Source organism: Ruditapes philippinarum, unplaced genomic scaffold, assembly GCF_026571515.1.
Source record: "Ruditapes philippinarum isolate M1 unplaced genomic scaffold, ASM2657151v2 ctg2234_1_1_1_1, whole genome shotgun sequence".
NCBI classification, from domain to species: Eukaryota; Metazoa; Mollusca; class Bivalvia; order Venerida; family Veneridae; genus Ruditapes; species Ruditapes philippinarum.
The window spans coordinates 138,560-162,850 of NW_026867319.1; the positions used below are offsets into that span (position 1 = coordinate 138,560).

Here is a 24,291-nt window from a genome sequence, read left to right on the forward strand (position 1 = left end):
AACAATAAATATATGATTGAAATTGATAGATTACTTTTAAACATAGTTATTTCTTTAATTTGTTTACGACAACATGACGTCATAACATGGAGGCCAGCTGATCGATGGTAATACTGTGCATTTTCATTCTATTACCTTGCAATTCATATAGATGTAATTCACTTTTGATTATAATTCATGTTACATATAGATAAGCAGATTGTAACAAAATCAAATAAATCGTTTTTGACTGTTGACATATTATTGCAACAAGGGATACTTCGTATCATACGAACAATTCGATCACATTTTACCCAACAACGTACCTATAATGGCAATATTTAACAGTTTAAGTTACTATACTGTGACAAGACAAGCATCACTGAAGACAGCGCCGTAGAAAAAAGTCCACAAATAATTGTGCCAGATAAAGGAATCAAGATTATTCATTTTTCAAGACAAGCATCACTGAAGACAGCGCCGTAGAAAAAAGTCCACAAATAATTGTGCCAGATAAAGGAATCAAGATTATTCATTTTTTAGCCTTCCATTGACAATTTGAGTGAATTGTAGCAGACATAATCAAAAAAGTACGGTAACAAAATGTTTTATAAATATAATTCAACCAAGTTTAGTCCTTACCCCCCCCCCCTCCCCGGGAATACGAGAAAACAGGATAATTGTATCAATCCATCTATCTCCTCCGCGAGTGTTATTGGCAGGATCTAACTAAAGTATCAAATATTTTTACTGTCAATAAAATTGCTTATTTAGATGTGAAACATCAATTACAAAACTTAAGTTAGTCCTATAAATATGATGTCGTTTTGAGATATTTTTGCTTCTGGGCAAAGCAACGTCATATCGAAATTGCTCAAAAACCCAAAGCACATTCCACAAGAAAATTTGGCGGAACAAAAAACAATCAAGACAGCGTATATTTACGAGAAAAGGGGGAGAACTGAGTTGTCATGAACTATATCTATAAATCTTTGTTGACATGATTTCAAATCAAATCTCATAATTCAAGATAATTTTTTCATTAATTTTCTTTTATTTTTAGTACTTAAAAAAAATTTTATTGAAAACAAAAGTAAATAAATTGCTTTTTTTAAAAAAAAAAAGTAATTTATAAAAAGAGTTAAAAGCACATGGTACTGTTTTCTTAACCGTCTGCACAGGTTTAACCATAAATGTCAATCTTGTAATCAGGTTGTCAGACATTTTGGCAAGATGGTGGTCAATTGCTGAATTCTTTTATCTATCAGAAAATATTAGGTAGTCTATGTTTGTAATAAGTCTTTTAAATGTTGATACTTTGGTTATCAACAGATTAAACATATAGTTTTATCGGGATATGATAAACTTTGGCATGCTCAATAAATTAATAGAGTGTTTCAGATTCCTGGCGCAGGACTTTCCCTATGGATCTGTCTTCACCGTTCAAGTCATGTCACAATGTATAAATTGATACGCTGAAGGCCTTAAGCTAGCAAAAGTGCAGGAATTTTTCCAGGATTTTGGGAACATAACCCGTACCCATGGAATTGGGAATTTCAGCTGTGTTTTGTTAAAAATTGGGAAAAATGCATAACTGAAATTTTATGCTGATTAAATGGATGCAAACAATTACTGTCTAGGATGGAATCTTCAAACATTTAAGCACTATTACAGTGAAGAAGCCCTTATTTTCAAAGATTTTAAAAATTTTATTCAATATTTTTTTTGTTACATTCAATTGGGAATATTTTCCTGTGGATTGGGAAAATAATATACTATTTTTAATTGGGAATATAACCCAATAACGGTTATAAAATAAGCCAAAAAAAAAAATCCCTGAAATGTATTACCGTTTATCACTTTATTGTTTTCCAATTTTACCAACCAATGAAAATTCTGAAATAGGCTGAGCATGAACAATTTTTGACTTTGGAAATTATTGCAGATGTTTATCCAAATAAGGGTGACTTTGTTTTCACTTTCCTAAGCAAACTGGGAGAAATGGTGAGAGACAAGGCAACTATTTTTCAGTCCATTCGCTCTACCAAATAGGGATAGGGGGCCGTCAAACTGTAAACAGAACCAATGAGTTCATTCCGTAATAATAGAGTAAGGGGCCATTGGCCCTCTATTAAACAAAAGAAAATAACAAAAGAAATGGTCCCTAATATCCCAATTCGGTAAGATGTCTGTCCGTAACACTTTCATGTCCGCTCCATAACTTTTAACTGCTGAAAATGTTTTGAAATAACTTGCCACAAGTGATCACCATAGTGAGACGATGTGCAGAGCGCAATAATTTGGTTGCTCCCTCCCACAGGTCAAGTCACACTTAAAGGTCAAATGTTAAAAAGTCTTCATTTCATAATAAAAAATCTACATTTTGTGTCCGTTCCATAACTTCTAAATTGCTGATTTTTCTTTGGAAAAAACTTGCCACAAGTGATAACCAAAATAAGACAGTGTGCATAGCGCAATAATTGGGTTGCTACCCCCAAGGTCAAGGTCACACTTACAGGTCAAATGTTAAAAAGTCTTCATTTCATGATAAAATTTCTACATTTCATGTCTGCTCCATAACTTTTAAACCGCTGATTTTTTTTTGAAATTACTTGGCACAACTAAAAACATCTATTTTTCATGTCCGCTCTATAACTTCTTGATGATTCAAAGGTTTTAAAATTACTTGGTACAAAATAAATGATCTCCACCATGACACAATCTACAAAGTTCAACATCCAGGTTGCTACACCCAAGGTCAAGGTTATAAGTTCTCCATAACGTTTTGACTTTATGGAAGATTGTAAATAACTTGGCACAAATAACCACCAATGTGAGATTATGTGCTTCGATATGCATGACACAACATCAAGGTCATGGTTGGTAAAAGGTCAAGAAGTACACATTAATGTTCACTGCGGAAGGGAATTAATAGCTGTCCTTCAGACTACACATACAAAAATAGTGACATTGCTCATGTTGTAAATTATTACATTTTTTTAGCTTACCTGTCACAAAGTGACAAGGTGAGCTTTTGTGATCGTTTTTTGTCTGGCATCCCTCCTACCGTTCAACATCTCCTCATAAACCATTGAGCCAATTTCATCCAAACTTCACAGGAATGTTCCTTTGGTGAATTGTTTAAAGAATTTAATACCATGCAGAACCCTGGTAGCCATTGCAACCAAAAGAAAAAACTTAAAATATCTTCTTTTAAAAAACCCAAAAAGCTAGAGCTTAGATATTTGGCATGGAAGATCTTCTAGTGAGTGTCTACCAAGTTTGTTCAAATAGAAGCACTGGGGTCAAAATTGGCCCCGCCCCTGGGGGGTCATTAATTTTCCTTTTATGTATACATGTATAGTAAAAACTGAAAAATCATCTCTTAAAAAAACAAAATAGCTAGAGCTTAGATATTAAGCATGAAATATCTTCTAGTGAGTGTCTACCAATTTTGTTCAAATGAAAGCCCTGGGGTCAAAATTGGCTCCGCCCAAGGGTTCATTGATTTCCCTTATAAGTATAGACTAAAAACTTTAAAAAATCTTCTTTTAAATACCCCAAAAAGCTAGAGATAAGATATTATGCATGAAACATCTTCTAGTGGGTGTCTACCATGTTTGTTCAAGTCAAAGCCCTGGGGTCAAAATTGGCCAGCCCTTGGGGGGTCATTTATTTTCCCTTTATGTTTATATAGTAAAAACTAAAAAAATCTTCTTTTAAAAGACCCAAAGAGTTAGAGCTTAGATATTAAGTATGAAACATCTTCTAATGAATTTCTACTAAGTTTGTTCAAATAAAAGCCCTGGGGTCAAAATTGGCCATGCCCAAGGGGTCATTGGATATCCTTATATGTGTATGGTTAAAACTTAAAAACTCTTCTCTTAAAACACACAAAAAACTAGAGGAGCTTAGATATGTTAAGCATGAAACATCTTCTAGTGACAATTTTTTTCTTTTTGTTCAAACGAAAGCCCTGGGATCAAAATTAGCCCCAACCGGGGGTCATTGATTTTCCTTATATGTATAGAGTAAAAACTTAACAAATCTTCTTTTAAAAATAACCCAAAGAGCTAGAGCTTAGATATTATGCATGAAACATATTCTAATAGGTGTCTTCCATGTTTGTTCAAATAAAAGTCCTGTATTGTCATGGAGAGTTGTCATATTTAGGTGAGCGATTTCAGGGCCATGATGGCCCTCTTGTTTCCAAAAAGCATTTCAATAGGGATTTAGGATTGTGTTTAAATTGGAAAATATATACATATTTTTCATTTTTGGAAAAAAATTGTGAAGGTTCGAATTTTTGTACCAACAATTGTGAATTGAGGGCCCTGTCTGTTTATTCATTTTTTTTTTCACAGAAAAAAACAACCTGCAGACTGCATTTTATTTTATAAACAATACTTAAAACAATTTTATCCTTAGTATTTAATGTATATTACTGAAATTCTGAAAGACTTGTATGTAAGACTTGTATGCAAGTGATGAATAATATTAGATATATCACTCACTGTACTGTCATCGTCAATATTCACCCTTCAAAATTAAAAGAAGGTTGGCTTGCCTGAGACTGAATTTTATTTTGAAATCTTATGGTTATGCCTTGCAGATCTTTTTTCCCTATTTATTTACATAAGTTTGTGAATTTTCTCTGGAAAAGATGACACCTTAAGTAATGCTCTTTATTCTAACAGCAAGTTGACAATATTTCCCATAATCCTTAGAACCATCTGATGATACTTTCTGTCTTTAATTAATCTACATAGAATAGTAATGAATATAAGAAATTGATTTTTCTTTCTACTTTTTTGTTACCAAATGCCGTCTTTCAACCTGTAGCTGTATGGGCTTTGTAGTACTGCTTCATAACATTTCCTCTATTTGTCATTAGTTTTCCTTTCTCCAGCCTCCAATAACTGTTCCATTAGAGACCTCCAGACGGAAAAATGGTCAATATCTGTCTTCTTTTTGAAGAGTTAGTTTGATGTTAAACATTTGGCTTTTAAAAAGGAAAGATTAAGGAAGGTGTTACAAGATATAAATGTTGTTTGATTTGTTTTTGTTTTTATTTATTTATATTTTTTTTGTTGGTGAAAAGATGAGTTACTTAAGTATGTCATCTGATTGGTATACTATATTATTATTCACTTGTAATGCTTTTTGATGTGTGACAGTTTAAGGTGTAGTACTTAAATATATATAGGAGAAAGGCAGTCAGTCTGGAAATTCAATTTTTTTCGCCTTGTTTATTGATTATTTCTGCTTTACTTTAGTACTTTAGAAATGAGGACATTGACTTGAGCTTTAAATTGTAATCCAAATTGTTTTCTGTTTTTCTTCTTGACAGTTAATGGTTGTGAGGTAAATGTGGTATGAATGGATGTGGACATAAGCTGGATTTCAACTGTACATTACTCTGATTTATCATGTCATCGTCTGATGTCACATCAGTGTGTCCAATATGTGGGTCACCCGAGGTTGTTCATTTGTGCTCGGCGTACATGGAGGCGAAGGTTGTGAAAGAAAGAAGTAAAAGTAATAGTCAACATGATGACATGCAGGCTAAAACAAAAAAGCCTGTTAAAATGGATAAGAAAAAAACAAAGATAGAAAAACAGGAAAAGATAAATGGTATAATGAGTGAGGATGAACCTGGAGTAAAGATCAATGGCGCAGACAATGAATACCCGAAATATGTTGTAATTTATTTGGGAAGCTCACGTTTGGACCGTCGATTCCCACCACAGACAGCTATGCCATGGGTAATGGGTGAAGTTAGGCGTAGTAGGGACACGTTCAAAGAAGTACAACTTCAGGTACATAAAGGTGTTTTAAAAGCAGTAGCGTATGAAGGATTGGAACAAATAGAAACTGTATTTGAGCATAATCTTCACACATTGTCAAGATTTGCGAAAACACATCAGGATCCACGCTGTTTTGCTTACCTGCAGCGACAGACTCTTTACAGTGACTTTGAGTGCCATGTGTTCCTGGCAAATGAAGAAGCCGTGGTGAGTAAACCTCTTTCTACTTTTTGTTATACACATATATTTTTAGCTCGACTATTCGAAGAATATGAGAGCTATTGTAGTCGCCCCGGCGTCGGCGTCTGCGTTGATTAAAGTTTTTTGTAAATTCAAATATCTCAATTATTGCTTGAGATATTCAATTGAAACTTACAATACTTATTTATAGTAACAATGTACATCAGATTGACAAGTTGGATAACTCTGCCTACAATATTAACAGAATTATGCCCCTTTTTAACTTTGAAATTTTGGTTAAAGTTTTTTGTAAAGTCAAATATCTCAATTATTGCTTGAGATATTCAATTGAAACTTGCAATACTTATTTATAGTAACAATGTTCATCAGATTGACAAGTTGGATAACTCTACCTACAATATTTTCAGAATTATGCCACTTTTTAACTTAGAAATTTGGTTAAAGTTTTTTGTAAATTCAAATATCTCAATTATTGCTTGAGATATTCAATTGAAACTTACAATACTTATTTATAGTAACAATGTACATCAGTTTGCAAAATCGCATAACTCTGCCTGTAATATTTGCAGAATTATTTGCCCCTTTGAAACTTAGAAATTTTGGTTAAACTTTAAAGGTTAAAGGTCTTCAAAGATATTTACTTGAAACTTTACACATGTACTTAGGGTCATAATTGGAGAGTCATAATTGTATGTCACTAACCAAGTTCCATAACTCTACTGGCATTAAGGCTGATTCATCTCCCCTTTTCTACTTAGTCTCTTGGTTAATGTTTACATGCAAGTTTTACATATCTCAATAACTATCAAAGATATTTATTTAAAACTTCACATATGCATTTAGAATCATAATTGTAGGTCACTGACCAAGATCCATAATTCTATCTTGCATTTAGGCTGATTTTTCTCCCCTTTTTCAACTTATAAATTCATGGAAAAGTTTTGCTTGTAAGCTGTTATCTCCATAACTACTGAAGAGTTTGTGCCTTTTTTGGGACAATTTTATGCATTCATAATAATAAAGCAGTGATTTACTTGATAAAACACCTTAATAACAAGCCTTTGTACCTTTTTCAGTCAATTTTATGTAGTCATAGGTAATTAGCATTATTATACTCAATAAAAATTTTTTGGATAGTCAGTATTGGCTTGACTATTCAAAAATTGTCACAAGGGTGAGTATAATAATGCTAATTGATACTGACTAAGAATTTACGTTCAAGTTGCATACCACCTCAGATATTTTCCTATTCCATTGACATCTCGCTTTGAAACAAGTTGAAATTTTATGCACTTCTTTGAGAGCATAATAGGACTCTCCCGAAGACCTATAGCCATAACATGGATTTAAAGAAAAATTTGGCCCTTTTGTTAATTTAGAAAATGTTACATTATCAAGGCTCTTTTAATATCAAACACTTAGAATAGTCGAGCATGCTGTCCTACCGACAGGTCACAGCTCTTGTTATATTTTGCTTATTGCAATACATTTACATGTATAAAGTGATGTTAGTTCTTTTAAGCATTTTATATAAATCACACTTTAACAGCATTTTTATTTGTCATATGCTCTCTGTAGGAATCAGACAATTAATTGAGTTATTAAAGTGGCTCACCTTTTACATATGGCTTTGTACATTATGCATTATAAGGCTCTTTCAGCCTCTTACTGAAAGGGAACTTCAGGTGTTTTTGGTTCAAAATACAGTTTCAATCTTTTTTGTTGAAAAAAGCATTGTCAGGTAGGGTATTTTAACCATTTTGACTTTGGTCTCATTTTGTATTGTATTGTCTTCTGAAACATGTTTTGAACATGGAGAGATTTCCTAATGCCATGTCAATCTACTGAATGTGTCAAACAAATATTGTGTAATTTTTACTGTATATAAATATATATCACTTGTTTAGAATATTCTATAAGCTGATAAAGCTTGCCTGTGCAACACAATTTAGCTTATTTTGAATAGTGTTTTATTGATACTAAGTGGTTTCAATTATCCCCAGTGTTGCTATTATTGCTAGAGCATTATGTGATTGTTAAAGCTGTTTTAATCAATGTTGGAGAGACAATTAAGAAGGAGAAGTGAGCGCCCCCTCACTTATTGACTTTCCTACATCTTCATCTCCCTTTGAAACTTGCCTCTGATTATGTGACTCTCTACAAGGAAGAGTTTTATATTCATAGATATATGATCTCTTGCATAGAAAGTACTAGCAAAGGTTATATAAAGGGTATATATATTTATATCTGAAATTAGGCTCTGTTTCAGCTTACATGTACATATATGCAACAAATTTCTGAGCTGAAATTTGTATAGAAATTAGGCTAATTATTTCTTATTGCCATAAAGAAAAGGTGATAAAACAGCATAATATAATTATGCTGATGCAGAATAATAATATAGTGTTTACAAAGGCAAATAGTTTATAAAAGTTTATATCAGATCTGTTGTATTTTTTTCCAGATTATTTTGTTCTTTATTTTTTTATAAATTTTTATTTTTTTATTTTTTTTTCCATACTTACATTTAATTTACATAAGGCCTCTTCAGAAGCACACGTTATAAAGGTTCACATTAATATGAGTGTGATCATATTTAAAATTTGGAGGATGATTAAATTGTAAAGACTAGACAAAGATAAAGATTTTACATTATAAAATTACTAAATCCTAACTTTTTGGTTTGTGTTACCTAAAAAGTCCTGACTTTTTGGTTTGTGTTACCTAAAAATTCCTAACTTTTTGGTTTGTGTTACCTAAAAAGTATCAAGTCAAGTCAATATTTTAAAGTTAAAATATTGAAAAATAGATATAGCTTAAAATAAAGTATACTGGAAGTGATTAACTACATCTTACTAAAAGTTGTATGATATTTACTTTCTTCGCCATAATTATGTATTTTGTTCAAAGTTAAATTTCTTCAGTATTGTAGATTAAACTTATAAAAAATTGTTTTAACTACTTCTCACTTATTCAGTGACTGAGAAGGTATTAGCCCTGGTTATGTGACTTGATAGGGACATTGCACATGGCCAGTAAGTGATCCTTACTGAAGTTTAAGGTCAAAGGTCAAGGTCACCACAGCCTTGTCAGTTGACTGCTATAAGCTTGTACAATCAACACTAGTGAATGCTTTGGCGGCTTGGCCTAAGTCCTAGTTTAACTGTTGTGGTTGGTTATGACTAGTAGATATCTATCCCTTTTGATTTAGAGGTCAAAGTTCAAGGTTACCATGGTCTTGACCTTGACTAATCACTAAAGAATGCTTTGGTCTCCAAGTGAAGGTTGATCATGGCCAGTACATGACTACTATTGATTTTTAGGTCAGTAGGTCAAAGGTCATAGTGATTTTGAATTCTATCATGTGAAAAAGCTATCTTACTACATGTAGCTAATGGATTGTCTGTGTTCCTTACTTGGGGTTACCCTGTCCCAGGAAGTTGCCTCAAGAGTGATTTAAAGAAAGTCTTATCATCCATCAAAGTAAAAACAATTTTAATCTGTTTTCAAACAGACCTTTTCCAGTATCTAGCCCAGTTTGAGAAATGTTACAATTTTAGGGAAAATAAACATTTGACCTGTGGTTACACAGGGATTTAACAGCCTGTCAAAGAGGATGTTTAGTTTCTTTTCAGAAATATTTATAAATACCTTAACTTAAATAAATCTGAATTTAGAGAAATAGACTATTTAAATCTGTTTAAATTAATACCTTTTATCCGTATCACTTTTAATTTGTAAGACAATGAACCAGCTAACAACATAGAGTCCAGTTTGACTGAATCAAGCTTGGCACAATACTGGGGACATAAGGGAGACATTGATTAACTTCAGAGGGCTAAATGGTTGTTTTGTGCATGCTTCAAGTGCATGAACATAAACACAAAATAATGCACTATAATTATTTTAAAAAATAAGGCAACAGCAAATTTTCAACAATTCTGAAAGTCATTTTCCAAAATAAAGTAAAAGCAGGCACAGAGTTACGGAAATTTGTAAATTTATACCTTGGTGTGAAAAAGTTAAACTTTTTAAATACATCAAAATGTCTTAATGATTTTCTTGATTGACACAGACCTCTTTTGTACTGATAATATTCAAGTTGGCTTAACAGTAGGCTGAAGACGATATATCATAGTTCACAAAAACAAGGATGAAAATGTTTTGCACTTTCTTATCTTATTGTAATAATCATTTCTTCCTTTTACATAATGGTTTATACATGTACATTTATATCTAAAGGTAAAGAATTAAATTTGTAAAGCAGGCAATAATAGATGTCCATTTAAACATAAAACAAATCAGTTATTGTAAAGGCGGTGGTTAATGCAAAGATGTTTTAACTCGTAATACTATGAAGTACCAGTACAGAATTAACACCAAGCTCTTGTATTGCAGATATACATTAATACAGTTGCACATTAGCTAATGACCTCCTTTAAATAAAGACTGTTTTACACCAAACTATAGACCGACTTGCAGATATACATTAATACAGACACACATCAGCTTATAACCACCTTTGAATAAAGGCCACATTATTATATATATAAATAAAACATAACTATGCAGTGGCTGAAAAGGATAGATTTTTTTTAAACACTTGTCTAGAACATAGTAAGATTATCTTAATTGAGGGGGTGGGTTTCTACCAATGAACATGTGCTTGGGGAATATGCTACTTATAAATGTATGATGTCACCAGCATTTGAGCTGGAATGTCACCATTATCATGTACAGTATAATTAGACCCTTACAACAACAGCAGCAACAACAACAAAAATAGTAGAAGTCATCCTGACTTCAGCAATCTCCTACTTTGTTGGCTACTGTAACACAGTTACCGTAAAATTCCTAATAAACGCCCCTCCCCTAAAAAAATCTGCTCACCGCTCGGTGAACTCTTAAATAAATCCTAAATCTTATTCAAATCCTTCAGAATCCATTTTATTTCATAGTAAACACAAAAATGTATCACATAAACTTTAAAATCTTAACACATTTTAATGTTATTACCAACCCATGTTACACTAAATGTATTTTCAATGATTTTTGGATTTAGGAAAAACGTGTTGTAATTATAGCCCCCCTTTTGGAAAATGTTTAGCCCCCGGGGGCATTTAATAGGAATTTTACGGTAACTATTGACTATATAATGAATGATAACTTATTAATGTCACATTTATGATGATTATAGAGATTATTGTTGAAAGTTCTGGGCCCTTGTTTACACTGCAGCCTTACTGCATATCAATATTTTATAAGGTCATTATATATACAATAAAATCCTATCTAAATTGTATGGTATAAATCTTTGGTAATCTTCCAATTCTTGTAACAGTACATGTCTAAATATTGTACATAAATAGTTTTGTTTGGATTGATTAGGTATGTTATTTTTATTTTTTATTCTAAATTTAAATTATATATTGTTAAGTTATACTACGTAAAGAATCCCTATCTGGCTTTGAGTCTTACCTTAAATCTTACCTTAAATCTCAGGATTTTCATTGGTCAATGTACATTCTGTGGGAGTTTCTGACCAATCAAATACCTGAGATCTGAGTTTGACATGGAGAATTTCTTGATAACCCGCGGAACCAGGAGTTGTTTTTGTCTACTGGTATTGAACAAAGAGAGTACAACAATCTTTCCGTAGCATCTCAAGTGTGCAGATAATGACTTTCGGTATATATTGTAAGAATTCAAATACAATTAAACGAAATAGTACTTAATTGTTTAAAATTGTTCAGGAAATCTGGTTTATAAGAGTAGAAATTTTGTTTTGGAACCCGGGTTAAAAATTTGTTGCAGCATTATATACGTACTTTACTTATTCATTTAACAACTGTCACAGTGCTATTCTATCTATGTATTTACTAAAAAGTCAAGATTTCTTTTGTTTTTGTTTGAATAAGTATTTTGTATTTTGTTGCACTCCTTTGTTATAAATGGGTAGAGAAACTTCCTTATAAGAGCTCAGCTAGGATAAGAAGTTTTATACACCTTGTGATATGAATAATGGTTAACATTATCAATAAAAAAAACCTGCATTTTCATTTTGGATTGAAGTTGGCGTGAATGTATATCTTTTGATAAATATGTTTATAATGATAAGATGGACTTGTTTTAATGAATAAAATTAATAAAAGTTAAAATTTTTACAATATATAAAAAAATGGAAAATATACAAATAAGACAAAGACGTGAGGTTGATGTAGAGAAACCAGTGAAATTTTATTTTGGGAGTACCTCAGAAAATATAAACAGCATTCGTTGTGAATCACCTGGTAGTGACATTTCGTCCCCGGGCTCACCAGATAGTTTATCTTGGAATGAGTCGGCAATGCTGTCATGTTGGAACAGTGTACATGGTCTAACAGAGGAAGTTAACAAAATTACTGAATCAGGAAGCAAAGGTTTTTTGCGGTCATTGTCATTTTCAGCAAAATCGTTACAACCTGAAATATTAAGGACTTCATCTTATGCAAATATCAGACCCGTAAGTGAGTTTTCAGGGTTATCGGGATCCAGCTCTGTAAACAGTCCTGGGAACGGATTCCGTAGATCTGTTTCCTATATAGACCACAATGACAACAAAAGTGATGAAATGTCAAAGCAGCCGATGTTGAGTAATTGTAAAAGACATACTAAATTAACAAATTCTAGCAATAACTGCCGTAAAAGGGTTTCAGGAACATTTAATGACACTCAGCGATATTCTTTGAGTAGTTTAGCAGAGGAAGCAGGGTCTGGCATTCCCAGTGAATGTCAGAGAAGGTCAATTGCTGGTGTGCCAAGAAAGACTAATAATAATTGTAAGAGAAGAAGTTGTGAACCTCAAAATGATAGATGTCAAGTCTCAGAAAAGGAATGTGCAGCAAAAAGTAATTTACAACAAGAAATACCAGAAAAAAATCCGGCATTCCGGCAGTCCTCTTACCCAGGTCTGCGCGAAAGGACGTTAATTCAAAATGAAAGTAAAAGACATTCGATGCCACTTCCATTGATATATAAGAAAGAAATGATGAACAAAGTTATCTTGTCACAAAACAAAACATCTGATCATGTTGTTGAAATAACTGATACGGTAAGATGCAGAAAATAAATATTTTGAAATATTTTTTTCAGTAAATACCTTGTAATTTTTATACGCCCGTTTGAAAAACGGGACGTATTATGGGAACGCCCCTGGCGGGCGGGCGGGCGGTCGGCGGCGGGCGGCGGGCGGGGGCGGCGTCCAATTTTGTCCGGAGCATATCTCCTACATGTATGGAGGGATTTTAATGAAACTTCATATAAATGTTCACCACTATGAGGAGCAGTGTCGCGCACATGAACCAGGTCTCTAGGTCAAAGGTCAAGGTCACACTTAGAGCTCATTGAAAAATGCTTGTCCGGAGCAAAACTTCCACATGTATAGAGGGATTTCAATATTACTTGGCACAAATGTTCACCATTGTGAGGCGGAGTGTCGCGTGCAAGATTCAGGTCCTTGCGGCCAAGGTCAAGGTCACACATAGAGGTCAAAGTTCAGATAAAAATATGAAGATGTGTATATGGACCATTTAGTCATCATTAATTGAGGGATTGTAACACAAATGGTCATTATCAAGACTATGGCTGTGATACATATAATTTAGGTCAATATATACAAGGTCAAGGTCACTAAAGATGATGAAATATCCAGATTTTGTAAATAGAATTTAATCAAAGGGAGACAACAAAGTTATTACTTTGTTCATAAATGACTTACACAATTACTCCCCTTGATCTAAAAAATAGAATTTAATCAAAGGGCATGAAATAATCCTCTTTCTTGGACTTGAGTATGTTGTAAAGAATGTAACATTTATTAACACATGTTTCATTCATTGGTCAAGATTCTTAACTGTGATAACTATGGTGTTCTGTAGACTTGGTATTTTGTTCATAAAGATCATACAGTAATTACCTTATCAAATGTAAATACTTTCTCATAGAAATTTAATTATATTTTAATTTTCAAGTAAATATCAGTTTCAGCTCATTCAAAGATTAAGAATTGTAATGAAATGTATTTCCCTAGAATAAAATCTTAAATCAGAATTTTTTTAGTTATTAAATTACATGTACTTTTTATACGCCCGTTTAAAAAAAGATAAAAATATGAAGATGTGTATAGGACGATTTAATCATCATTTATTGAGGGATTGTAACACAAATGGTCATTATAATGACTACGGCTGTGACACATGTACTTTAGGTCAATATATGCAAGGTCAAGGTCACTAAAGATGGTGAAATATCCAGATTTTGTCTGGAGCATATCTCATACATGTATGGAAGAATTTTTATAATACTTTATGGAAATGTTCACCACCATGATATGTATTGCTCCATGCATGATCCAGGTCTCCAGGTCAAAGGTCAAGGTCACACTTAGAGCTCATTGAAAAACGCTTGTCCGGAGCAAAACTTCTACATTCATAGGGGTTTTCAATATAACTTGGCACAAATGTTCACCATTGTGAGGCTGAGTGTCGCATGCAAAATTCAAATCCCTGCGACCAAAGTCAAGGTTACACTTAGAGGTCAAAGTTCAGATAAAAATTTAAAGATGGTTATAGGGACCATTGAGTCATCATTTATTGATGGATTGTAGCACAAATGGTAACTATCATGACTACAGGTGTTACACATTTAATTTAGGTTAATATTTGCAAGGTCAAGGTCACTGGAGATGATTAAATATCCAGATGTTGTCCGGAGCATATTTTCTACATGCATGGAGGAATTTTAATGTTACTTTTATAGAATTGTTCACCACCATGAGACGTAGTGCCCTGCACATAAACCAAGTCTCTAGGTCAAAGGTGAAGGTCACAGTTAGAGCTCATAGAAAAACACTTGTCTGGAGCAAAACTTCTACATGCATAGAGGGATTTCAATATAATTTGGCACAAATGTTCATCATTGTGAGGCTGAGTGCCGTGCATAAAATTCAGGTCCCTGCAACCAAGGTCAAGGTCACACATTCTGTGCATATCTTCCCTATTGATTTGTTTTAAGGTTCATTTAACAACACAGTGCAAAGAATAAAAACTTGCTTGCTAGATAACACTTATCCATAATGCCCCCATCTCCATCTAAAGCTTTTTCGTAAACGGGCGTATTTTGTGACTATGGCACCCTTGTTGTAATTTAGTAAGATCCTCCATTTTATAGGAAAGCCTAGCACTCCTTATTAGCTCGACTTTTTCAAAGAAAAAAAGAGGTTTTGTCACTGTCATGGTGTCATTGCTGTTGCCATCAAAATACTTTGACGTTGGTCATAATATTTCTATTTCTCAAGGGATTGCCTTCATTTTTTGACACAAGAGCCCATAATTTAGACAAGACCTTCATGTTGACCTGGGACTGAGCTTAACTTGAATTTTGCTATGATTAGCCGTAATTTGTTAATTACAAATGGATTTTTTTCATACTTTGACACAACATCCGGTTTGATAAGACCTTCAAATTGGCCAGACTGAACTTGACCTTTACTTTTAAAAGACTTTGACCTTCAAAGTCAAATGTTTGCATTTTCCTTGATTTTTGCTAAAATTGTGTTAATTTTGTTAGTATTTATAAAATTAAACTCAACAATCCTTTAGACAAGACCCTCAAGTAGACCAAATTGATAATAACCTCCACTCTTCAATGACCTTGACATTGAAGGTCAAATTATTGATTTTTGCTTGATGTTTGCTACAATCACTTTAACTTTGTTATTAATGAATGAATTGTCTAAGTTGTACATGAATACAATTACCTTAATGACAGTGTCCTAAGGGAGATCAAACTTAGTTTAACCTTCACTCATAAATGACCTTGACCTTTTTGCTCAAATTATTGTAATTACCGAGTTTTATTTTTGCTTTAATTGGCTATAACTTTGTAAGCAGTAAATGGATTGTCTACAAACTTGGGGCAAAACAATCTTTGGGACATTAGAATGAACTTGACCTTAACCTAAATATAACCCTGACACATAAGGTCAAATTAGTGAATTTCACTTAAAAAAACTTGTTAGCCATGTCTTTGTTATTTATGTATAGATTTGATTTATACTTGTTCAAAAGAATCCTTATGTTGTATAATTCAAATATGACCTTTGCAAATACAAGTCAAATGATACAAAAAATGTTTGTGAAATTCATTTTTCTGTGCATGTAGGAGTTCGAGTTAGGGATATTTAGATGTTAACCCCTGATCTGCCAAATTTCTTAAATGGACTTGCCCATTCCTACCATTTTTGGAACTGCCAATTTTTTGGATACCAATTAAGAAAAAAAAAATTGTTTAGTCATAGCCTGGTCAGACTATACAGATTGTCGGGCTAGCCCAGATCTTTACTGATGCTTAAGACTAATAACCTGAAACTCCAGCATGGTAGTGGACTAGTGGTTTTGACCTATACTGTGTTGGTGTGATGTAAATAATATACAACCATAAAAAAGGGTGGTTAGGGGTTAGAAAACATTATTTTATTGCTTGTCTGATTGTCTACTTTACTATACTCCATCATTTTCGAGGTTGCTATATTTTGACATATCGTAGCTAAAATATCGTCCATTAGATAAAAAATTGCACATGAGGATTCATATGTGTATATCACTATGAAACTTGAAAATAAATAAACTTCATTGAATACTTCATATTGTACCTTTACAATGTGCAGTAGTCTATTTGTTAAGGTGTTTGCCTCTCAACTCAGGGCTGAATTAACATGGATGTTCAGTAGTCTAGGAAGTGGAATATTAAGAGGTTGATAAAAGATGATGTAGATTTTTTCTCTAGTGTATGGTTACACTTCTGTAATTATTGTAGGATTTATTTAAGGCTCTGGAAAGATAGATACGATGTTTAGTTGTTTGACATTATAATGAACACCATATATAGATATATTTTCTCTTATTACTTTGATGAATTATCTGAAACTTTATAAATAGGCTGGAAAGTTTGTTAAAGAATAATAAGAGAATTACAACCCTTGCAGATTGGCTATTATTTATACATAATATAATGTTTGTTTACAGTTATCTGACTTAAAATCTGTAACTTCATAAGTTAGAGATAAACATGAGTGACAAGGAAACAAAATGTTTGATTTAATCTGACAGTATACATGCTTTAGATTTCATTTCTTCCTGTATTGTATGCCACTATTTATATAGCACTTGTAATAGATGTGCGTGGTTTTTTTTTGTTTTTTTTTGTTTGCAAAATGTCCCCCCCCCCCACCTCCCTTTACTTCTTCAGCCATTTTGTAGCTGAAGAGGTTGCCGTTATGGGTTGAGGCATCAGAATTGCAGGCACAGTTTATCCATGCATGATCATAAGAGGTGACTAAATGAAGCTGTTACCGTTTTGGTTAAGGGTTGAGGTATCAGAATTGCAGCCACCATTTATCTTTGCATGATCCTAAGAGGCAACTTAATGGGGGTTTGAATTTACTGGAGTCTAAGCATCTCTTAGCTCCAGCAGGTAAGGTGGTTTTGACCCCTGGTGTTGCTTTAACTTTGTAACACCTGAGGTAAGCCCGATTAATCTTTCCTGTTTCGGCGCCATGTGATCTTAAATTGTTGGTGAGCTGTTAAAAAAACCCCGAAAAAACCCCATACTTTCCCCAAGTTGTTTGTAAGTAAGTAAGTTAAGAGAGGTTAAACATAGATAGTGCATGAAGCTTTGGTATTTGTTCTTATTATATATTGTTCAATCAAAACGAAAGGAGCACTTTTTGTTGTATCATATAATATTTCTATACTGGGAATTCCCTCTATAATAAAACAGATATAATATCCCAAATTTCTACTTGCCATTTGTAATATATTAAGTAATTATCTCCAAATTACAACTGGAAACAAAATCATCAGTAAGGAGAATGAGTGATTCTTGCTTATCATTTCTGAGAAACATTTAACTTCTCATATTTTTCAGACAATTTCAGACACTTATCAATATGGCATGTATTATTTTATGTATTGATTGGTTGAAGCCAAAAAGTTTCATATTTTTGTCATTTTTATCTGTTTGTATTGTCATGAAGCAATTCTTGGATTGAAGCTCTAAAAGAGACCAATGTTTTTAGGGGAAATTAGGTGTAACTTTGAAGGCAGATCTTAGATCAACATGAAAAAGAGGGGAAACATAAATGTATCGTAATAAAATCTTGCTGAGTTAATTTTGAATAAAAATGAAATTTTCTTAAACTTTAAATTTTAGTATATTTAAAATTTCTTTTGACTGACCTATCATAGCTTCAATTAACACACTATAAGCTTGATAATTGAAGTGTATAAATCTCATTTCCATATTATTTATTTTAAAAAAAGTGTATACATTTACTGAAACTTGCATGCGTATTTGTATTTGCATACAAAACATGGTACATGTATGTTGGTAGTTCAGTAAATGTGAGTGATGGTGATATCATTTTACCTGACCCCCTCAAGGGACATCTTAATCCTCAATGTTTAATAAGCTGTCCAGTATTTGAGACTGCTTGTACTTCTTCAAGTCAAAGTCCATATTACTGTAAACTTTGCAATCACTTATAATTTATAACAATACTTTGGGGACCATCAAATTTATATTGTTAAATCCAGATTAACAGCATCATTATAAGCTACATCATTATAAGCTACATCATTATAATCATTATAAGCTACATCATTATAATCATTATAAGCTACATCATTATAAGCTACATCATTATAAGCTGAGTTTAGTGTAGAAACCATTAAAATGATGAATTTACTTCATGTACGTCTTGTCAAATTTACACTTAGATAAATTCATTATCAATTTTAGGATTATCATGGTGAAAATTCATAAACTGTATAAAACCCTGGTCAGACTGGCCTTATTCTTTATTGGTGGCAGAAATTGTTCAGTATTATTTCCAGCATTCTTTGGGTTACAGCTTTGTTAACAATTTTGTATATAAAATGGAGACATTCAGACATTTTAATCATAAAGTTAATACATATTCATGGTTGAGTGCATAAAGATTGCTAGTGATTTGTAATCATGAAAGTGATAAAACCGTCTGCATCATGCTCCTAATATGAGAGAGTTACATTATTTCTTGTGTTTGCCAGTGTTGGTCAGAGACGTCAATCACTCTTCAATCAATAATAATAACTATTTATAAACATTGTACTGTTAGGTTTATCATCATGTGGATGAACGTCAATTGTAATTTCATCAACTGCCATATGATAATTAAAAATTTTGAATTGTTTCACTATTGTTATTGAACAATAAAATAATAAAGCTTTGAAATTAATAACAACTTAGAGTTTGTAGTTAGGATGTGGACAAGAAGTGTAGAAGGGTGTGGACAAGAAATGTGGCCTGGACATGAAATATCACCTTGAACTGACAATATGTATATAGGGCCTTTACTTTCAAAAGGTCCTTGAGAACAAGGAGGGTCCAGATAAAAAAATAGAGTTGATATGACCCTTAAAGAATACTGTATATGGCTGCTTGGCTGAGTAGTCTCTTTCAGTTATAGTTTCCTTTGGTGGCATTTGTTTAAAATGACATGCAATTAAATTTACTTAAAAGTTACTTACTTAAAAGTACCCTGGAATTTTCTGTTACAGACTTTAAATTATAATCCTGAAGTGTCAGTCGTGTTCAACTTTATGCTTGAAGTCTTGTCTGGTCTTTGATAAATCCTCCACCAGCAATGCTGGACAGATGTCACACTGATTTAACAGTGTAACAAATAGAGTTACTAAGGAATTAAAAAATATTTAGGAATATAACAAATCTACAAATTTAACAAACTTCCACAGTCACAATTTGGTGGTGTTGCACTAGTTAATATTGAATGTATCCACATTGATCATTTTTTTGTGAATGGTAGTAAACTTTGAAATTAAAAAAAGTTTGTTTTTTTACCGTTGGTTAGATGAGAAAAACTCACATTTGCTTAGTTAGGGTTATGGCGTAGGACTATGATGACTACTGTAAAGCCAGTCATCCTTAAATGATGCAGATTATGATGGGTTTACTTAGCATGAGCCTCATAATGGTGCCTTTAATAGAGTTTAGATATATATCCTGAAGTCAAAATCCTGCTATTCCTTGCCTGTGGGGTGGGGCACGGGTTACAAGTTATTGGTGTATTACAAATATTAAGCAAGATAATACTTAAACTACAGCTAATATATCATACTGATTAAACTTATCTACTTCAAAATTTTTCAAATGTAATACAAGAAAAGCATTGATGCAAAGCATCAAAGGGCGACGCCAAAAGAATTTGATCCAGGTTTGCATCTAAATACTCAACAAAAGGTGTGTACTTTATAGCAGTACCATTTCATGTGACCTGGAGGCTTGGCCCAGTTTAAGTTGAAACTTAAACCAAAAAGAATAGACTCTGTCTTGCCAAGATGCAAAGACAATTTATAGTCAATAAACCAATCTTAAGATTTACTTTACCAGATACAAGGATACCTGAGTTATCATCATATAATGACAGGCACAAGTATCACACCTGGGAAGAAAAAATTATGACCAGATTAATAAAAAATCTGTGTTCATCTTAAAAGTGTCCAAAAAAAAAATGTAAATAATGACCCCCTATTAACTTAAAGTATATTTTTAAAGGGGGTCATCATTTACATTTTTTTTTTTGGTTTGTGACACTTTTTAAAGATGAACACAGGTTTTTTTTATCAATCTGGTAATATTTTTTCTTCCCAGGTCTGATACTTGTGCCTGTGCATATAATAAAAGCTTATTGCTTAGGGTTGCAGACATGTCATTGACATATATTAGACATAAAAGAGGACCTATAATGAACATCAGGGGGACACCATAGGTATTCAGAGAGGAGTACCAGCCACATTCACCAGCTGCTATCAGAGATAAGACTTGAACCATGCAAGAATGTCATTACATATGGCAGATGCTTGAAGTTCCATGAAGAAGAAGAAAAAAGAACTTCTTCATGTGCAGTATAGTGTGATCAACTGTACCAAATGCTTTTTGTAGATCTAAAAGTATCACGCAATACTGCCTTTGTCCATTTCAAATTAAATGCAATCTATTAAATGAATCAAACATGTGTCAGTTGAAAAACCACTTCTAAACCCTGACTGAAACTGCCTGACCATGACTCGAACCCATGACTTTCAGAAGACCAACTGAGCTATCTGGCCGGCTACACATTTTCTCTTTAATAATGAAACAGTTCTAAACCTAAACCTTTTTCCCCACTATATTGATTCATGTACTTGAATTTCTGATGTTTACAGAGCATAGTGAATAAAACTCATGGTTATTTGCAGTAACAGGATGAGAAAAACTTTCAGCTTGACCAGAACTCAAACCTGTGACCCACAGAATAATGTACCGCGGCTGTAGCGATTGAGCTATCTGGCCGCTTACACATTTTCTCCCCTAAATAGTGAACAGTTCTAAACCATGACAGATATTTAGATTTTTAAATTAACAGATAATTAATTCTTAATTAATAAATAAGAAAAAAAAACTTACATACTCCTAGTCTTAATTAAAATAACAACTTATATAATTATTATTGTATAATTATTTTTACTAAAAAGGGCTAAGACAGTTATTGGTTGTGCCATTATTTATAACAGGTCAATTTGAAAGTGAATATAACTGTGCTAATACATGTACAATATCTATGATAAAAAATTTATGAAGGCTGATTTGTATTTTACATCAAGGGCACCGGGCGAAAACATGAAAATGCAACAAACGAACCACTTTGTGGTAGATTGTATTTTCATGTTTTCATCTGGCGCCCGGTTACTTTTTGTACTTTGTTGGTTTTCATGTGGCACAAATCACCCACTATAAAATTTAGTGTACAAATTTATTCAAGGACAAGTAACAATCTACTCTATGAAAAGTCTGTTGTCGAGTTGACTCAGGAGACCTGGAGATTGAGACCGGTGTCCCTCCATTACAAATAGATAAGGCAGAAGCTGTCCTTTTCAAACTATGCACATGTTAGAAAAAAATTAGAATAACTATTCAGAACATGATTTTTTGAGGCTTTATCAATTATATTGCTTGATCCAAGTTTCAGGACATTTTCAATCAATACATGTATTATCATTTATAACTTTAAATGAAAGTCTCATCCCTTTAATAATAATGATATAACTGCAATTCTTTAAATTCAGAAATATTATAAGTCTCATCATACCAATATACTAAGATATAAATGTATGCACATAACATTAATAATTCCAAGTTTCTATTAAATAAATATGAAATATTGGGTATATAAAGCCAGTAAAAGTATATATATATCAATATTCACTCATCAGGGCCTCTATGCTTTTGATGACCAAACAACATATATTATAAAATAAAAATTGTAAGTAATACCTAAGATAGAAAAGAACAAATAATTTAGTAAACATGAGTTACTTCCCCTTGAAATAAAGAAAACATGAAACCCAAAAGAACACCCTAAACATCAAAATTAAGAAATGTTGCAGGCTTATTTTAATTATGCCATGCAAATTAATGGTCAAGTATTCATAAAAAAGTAGATGGCCATGTGACAGCAGTAATTGCAGAAAATCGGATAGCTGTCAACATCCGGATACTGGTACACTTTGTAAAAACAACCATTCTGTTCAACAGATAAACGTTATATGGATAAAATCAATAGGATAATCGTTTACAACAGTCCATTACCTATCCTAATACTCATTTGCAGGTGAACTTTCTTCTTGTAGGAAAGTTTTAAAAATATATAAATGAATGAGCATCAATGTAGACCACAACGATATTCGAAATCCGGGTTTTAGTATTGTCAATAAAACAAAGGGACAAGCTGTTAATCTGAGCCTGCAATTTCGTGAAAATAATATCACAATGCACATGCTTTTAATATAAAGTTATTAAATACAAATATAACAACATATTTGTTTACTTGATTTTTACGAATCAAAATAAATCTAATTAACACAACATGAAATTAACTGCTAATAATAACAGCTCCTTCCATAGGCCAAAATAAAAAGCGTTCCATAAAAGACGACGCCGCTCACCGGCGTCGCCAATTAAGATTAGAGTTGTTACGTACATTATGAGTCATAACCTCTTTTTTGTGATGATAAATTTGAAACCCTTAAAAAAGTGTTACTAATTATTTTGTTTATTGTGTGAAGTAATTTTAGCAGTATTTCATTTGAATTTAAAAAAAATCACTAGTAAAATTTTTAGTACATAATTATGTAATTGATTGCGTTCATGATAGATTTGATTTTATTGTGAACCTGAAAAATCCAGATTGAGGCAATCAAAGCAGGTATATTTATATATGTGTATGTAGATATAAAGGTATGGTTGATTTACATCATTCTTATATAGTTCATGATTTGATTGTTTTAAAGATGTTTTTTTAGCCTTCATAAGTTTGAATAAGATTTATAATATTTTTATTGCAACAAGACGGTTGTGTCTCGCATAATATTACAACAATTCTAACTAGATGACAAGCTAGAGGTATATTATATACATTAATCTAAAATAAATTTGATATAAACAATTATAGTCATCAAAACATCAAGTTAAATAGGATAAATGATGAATTGATGATTTTTTAACTGACTACCAGGTGCATTTCCTTCCATGTAAACAGAAAAGAAAGATATTGTTGTATATTTAGATGGGGATAGTGAGCTTAACAAGAGCTTAACATATAAGACAAAACATATCTCTTTAAGCTCCTTTGTACTTGTGATCTATGAGGAGACAGACTTTAGTTAAGAAAGTAAGAAATGTGAAGATTATAGATAGGGATACTCTCATGTATATAATGATTTATTACTGTATAAAACACTCTAAAACTAGGAGTTATAAATGTTGGTGTATATTGTGGTTTAAATTGTAAAAATGTAACCGCAAAGTGTCATTAGGACAGCTGTAATGTGCATAATGTAAACAAAGATAGACAGAGGAATACTTAATATATATTGTGAAAATTTTAAAAATATAGATTTATCTAAAGAATCTTATTGAGATGACGTCAACAATTTTCTACTTATGTATTGTAGGTTCCGGAGCTATTTCAGAATATACGTGGAGCTACCCAGCGTGATATCTTCGAGGAGATGGAACCACGACAGCCGGAACCAACGAAAGCATGTTACGAGGTCATGTATGTGGGTCGAGCCAAGGTCAGGGCAAGAAAATTTTGTCTAGTCACATTGACGATCTTGTTATGAGACTGGAAGCTAAAGAACAAAGAAATAGTATTAATGCAGAAAAT

General features: G+C 32.5%; 1 protein-coding gene across 2 annotated transcripts; it reads left to right on the forward strand.

The window, feature by feature from the left end:
• On the forward strand, positions 1-24,283 carry LOC132735702 (uncharacterized). Of its 2 annotated transcripts, XM_060722684.1 has the most exons (3): positions 1-107; positions 5,330-5,993; positions 24,077-24,283. In XM_060722684.1, the coding sequence occupies exons 2-3, from the start codon at positions 5,409-5,411 to the stop codon at positions 24,245-24,247; spliced, it is 756 nt and encodes a 251-aa protein (XP_060578667.1). In that variant the 5' UTR covers positions 1-107; positions 5,330-5,408; the 3' UTR covers positions 24,248-24,283. The 2 variants fall into 2 exon arrangements, with proteins under 2 accessions (XP_060578667.1, XP_060578666.1); XM_060722683.1 differs by lacking the exons at positions 1-107; positions 5,330-5,993 and adding an exon at positions 11,848-13,077.
• Positions 24,284-24,291: the final 8 nt, after the last annotated feature.

What these genes read in the sequence shown, in the direction of transcription:
- LOC132735702 (XM_060722683.1), top strand. Translation starts at nt 12,166, where the DNA reads ATGGAAAATATACAAATAAGACAAAGACGTGAGGTTGATGTAGAGAAA. An exon ending in TTGTTGAAATAACTGATACG is followed by an intron (nt 13,078 to 24,076) that starts GTAAGATGCAGA and finishes TATGTATTGTAG; the next exon opens with GTTCCGGAGCTATTTCAGAA.